The sequence below is a fragment of the Mytilus trossulus genome, chromosome 6, assembly GCF_036588685.1.
Source record: "Mytilus trossulus isolate FHL-02 chromosome 6, PNRI_Mtr1.1.1.hap1, whole genome shotgun sequence".
Classification (NCBI taxonomy): Eukaryota; Metazoa; Mollusca; class Bivalvia; order Mytilida; family Mytilidae; genus Mytilus; species Mytilus trossulus.
Genome location: NC_086378.1, coordinates 41,317,661 through 41,321,298, shown reverse-complemented (window position 1 = coordinate 41,321,298; position 3,638 = coordinate 41,317,661). Strand labels below are relative to the sequence as shown.

Sequence of the window (3,638 nt, the reverse complement as noted above, 5' to 3'; positions counted from 1 at the left end):
AAATAACTTATATTTTTAAAAAATTACAATCATTCCTTAAATTAAAGTTAAAAGAGTTCAAAGTACCCAAAAGATTTTTTTTGTATATTTGTTTTTGAAGAAACATTGAAAAAGGCAACATTCAGGTATAAAAATTAATTTTGAAAGTAAAATGTCTGCAAAGAAATTTTAACTGGCTTTATTTCATCTCAGAAATTTTAATGCTGGTTACAGGGCTCTAACTGTTATCTTTTATCTCTCATCCTGAACATGCATAACATATTTGCCACTGGACATTAAGCAACCAATAATCAATCATTCTTATATCCAAATTTATTACCTGCAGAATAATGGAATAATCTTTCTTCCTGTTCAGGTAGCTCTGTGGATGGTCTGTTGGTTTCCTTATACTGATATGTGTCCCGTCCACAGCTCCTATCACTCCTGGAAGACCTTTGATGACTTTGAATTTATTTTTTATTTCTGCTTGTTTAGCTAAAACCAAAATCAATTATTCATATAACATGTATTATGTCTGCACACCTTTGGAAACAATATTTAAATTTAACAATGACTCCCCTCCTCGTTTTTTCCGGGCTGGGGACCGGCAGATTGAACCTCAGGCGCTTGTCTCTGATATTATATCAAAAAAAAGTTTAAGAGACAATTGCTTGTGGATTGAACCTGGCAGAGTTAGAGTCACGTAAAGATCTGAAATTTAAAAAATATATAATTAGTAACATTTAGTAGCTGACTTCCCTCCTCTTTATTCCGGGCTTGGGACCGGCAGGTAAAACCTGGCAGAGTTAAGGTCAATTTTCAGCTGCAATGATACACATTTTATCAACTTTAACAATATTTGTTCAACATGTTTATGATCTGCATTATACATGCACTTATACATGTTATATAAATGTAAAAGCAATATATTTCATTTGTCAGAACAGTGTTAATAGTTGATACCAATCCTTCAACCAGTTAAAATTGTAGTAAAATAAGATTGTATATATTTAGAATACTCATATTTATACTTCAGCTTCAGCTGTAGAATATAATTAAAGATCTATGATAGGAAAGCTCCTATAACAATGTATTATTTTTTACTATGCCTATAATACCTTCATCTGGCCAACAAATGTACTGGTCTGCAATGTGCACTACAGCAGTTGTGCATCTTCTCACTGCACGATGAGTGGAGGACATTGTAACACCAAAGCGATCACTGATTGATCTGTAGGTTTCAGATGTAGCAATATACCTAGAATAGGAACTGTTTTTTTAAAATACTAGTAACAAATGACTTTGTAAAACATATAACTACATTAATCTGCTGCAACAAAATATTCCTTTATTAAATTTGATCTTTTATCCTACTTATATAATAAGGTCAAACAAAGAAAACTTCAAATATAAAATTGAGAATGGAAATGGGGAATATGTCAAAGAGACAACAACCCGACAATAAAAAAAAAAAAACAGCAGAAGGTCACCAACAAGTCTTCAATGTAGCGAGAAATTCCCGCACCTGGAGGCGTCATTCAGCTGGCCCCTAAACAAATATATACTAGTTCAGTGATAATGAACGCCATACATTGGGTTTTTCAATCTTTAATTTGTAAAGCCTGATAATTTTGAAGGTGGAAAACTGAGATGCTTCATAATTTATATATAGATGCCTCATGTTACAAAATTTCTATCAGAAACATGTCCAATATTCTTCACCTCATTTTCATGGTTTAGTAGATATAGGAAGATGTGGTATGAGTGCCAATAAGATAACTCTCCATCCAAATAATAATTTATATGTCCAATATTCTTGACCTCATTTTTGTGGTTTAGAAGATATAGGAAGATGTGGTATGAGTGCCAATAAGACAACTTTCCATCCAAATAACAATTTATAAAAGTAAACCATAATCTGATTATAGGTCAATGTACTAGACATGTTAAACCTTTCAAACAGGAAAACCAACCAATCACATAAACAGCAGAATGGGTGCCACAGGTGGAGCAGGATATCCTTAACATTTCTGAGAACGTAAGATCACCCTTAGTTTTTGGTGGGGTTTGTGTTGTTTATTTTTTAATTTTCTATGTTGTGTCCTTTGTATTATTGTTTGTCTGTTTTTCATTTTTAGCCATGGCCTTGTCAGTTTATTTTTTAGTTTAAAATGAGTTTGACTTTCCCTCATGTATCTTTTGTCCTTCTTCTATATAAAAAAAAACGAGAAACCGGTATAAATAACATAAACAAATGACAAATACAGTACATCAGTGACTACTTGAAAAAAGAATTTTATGTAATGTTAAATTCTCTTATCATAATCAAGGATTTGTATGGTGAGATCTCACTATACAAATCCTTGTCATAATCATGATAATAGGATTACTATATTTGGTATGTGTGTACCTCATCGTTGGTAAAGTCCATATCTCAGATACAATAAGCAATAGGTCAAGTATATTTGGTGTATAGAACTAAGTAGGACTATAAGGTGTACTTTCAGCAATGATACTGATATTAAAAAAGGTTGAATATACGTATATCAACCTCCAAAGTCATATATTGTAGGACTAGTCTAACTGGCAGGTGTCATCTGAACTTGATCTCATTTTCATGGTTCAGTGGTTATAGTTAAGTATTTGTGTTTTGGTCTGTTTTTTTTATTATACTCTATACAACAGTTTTACTCTATATGGTGTACATGGTGTATGAAATTATTGTAAGGTTTACATGTCTAGCCGCAGGTTTATGTTTATTCTTCATAAATTACATGTATATAAGTCAACTGAAATATATCATATTTATCATGTGGTTTACATGCCATTCAGGAGCCTGTAATTCAGTGGTTGTCGTTTGTTTATGTGTTACATATTTGTTTTTCCGTTCATTTTTTTACATAAATAAGGCCGTTAGTTTTCTCCTTTGAATTGTTTTACATTGTCTTATCGGGGCATTTTATAGCTGTTATTTTGCTTATTGTTGAAGGCCGTATGGTGACCTATAGTTGTTAATGTTTGTGTCATTTTGGTAATCCTGGTACTTTTGATAACTATTTGGTCTTTTGTGGATAGTTGTCTCATTGGCAATCATCCCACATCTTCAACATCCTACCCATCTCTTTGGCAGGTCTCAATGATACTGCCACTGATGGTATATTATATAATTGGTGCCACATGTGGAGCAGTAACTTTTGCGTTCCATTCTAGAGCCCTGGGTTTCAATCAATAATATCATGAATATGATGGTTTTTGTGTTGTTCATACTTTTGGGCTTCTGTGAAACGTGTGTAATGGATACTAATGTTCGTTTTTGTTTCTTTTTACTACTATTATGATAAATTTTACCATATGTACATCAGGAGCTGTTTTTCCGACTCTATCGAGGACCGGCCGTGTTCATGTATGGTGGGTATTTCCCCAGTAAGTACTAACTGTGAACAAAGTTGTTCAACAGTAGACCTGCTCATACGAAAATGAGACCTAAATTCATCCAAGGTATAAATTGGAATAACCGTTTCATAATAATTTTGTATACGGTTAATGTTATTTCTTAAAGGTGTAACAAAATGGTCATTATAAACTGAATCTTCAAATTGCATAAAATAATCAAAAAGTGTAGATGTATCTAAAAAATCGTCTAAAAAGGGATAACTATA

The 3,638-nt window shown here is 32.5% G+C and overlaps 1 protein-coding gene across 1 annotated transcript; it reads right to left on the bottom strand.

Moving 5' to 3' along the window:
- Positions 1–230: 230 nt before the first annotated feature.
- LOC134723430 (putative nuclease HARBI1) lies at positions 231–3,638 on the bottom strand. Its single transcript, XM_063587044.1, has 3 exons — positions 3,328–3,638; positions 1,098–1,237; positions 231–474 (listed from the first exon to the last, which is right to left on the bottom strand). The coding sequence occupies exons 1-3, from the start codon at positions 3,579–3,581 to the stop codon at positions 239–241; spliced, it is 630 nt and encodes a 209-aa protein (XP_063443114.1). The 5' UTR covers positions 3,582–3,638; the 3' UTR covers positions 231–238.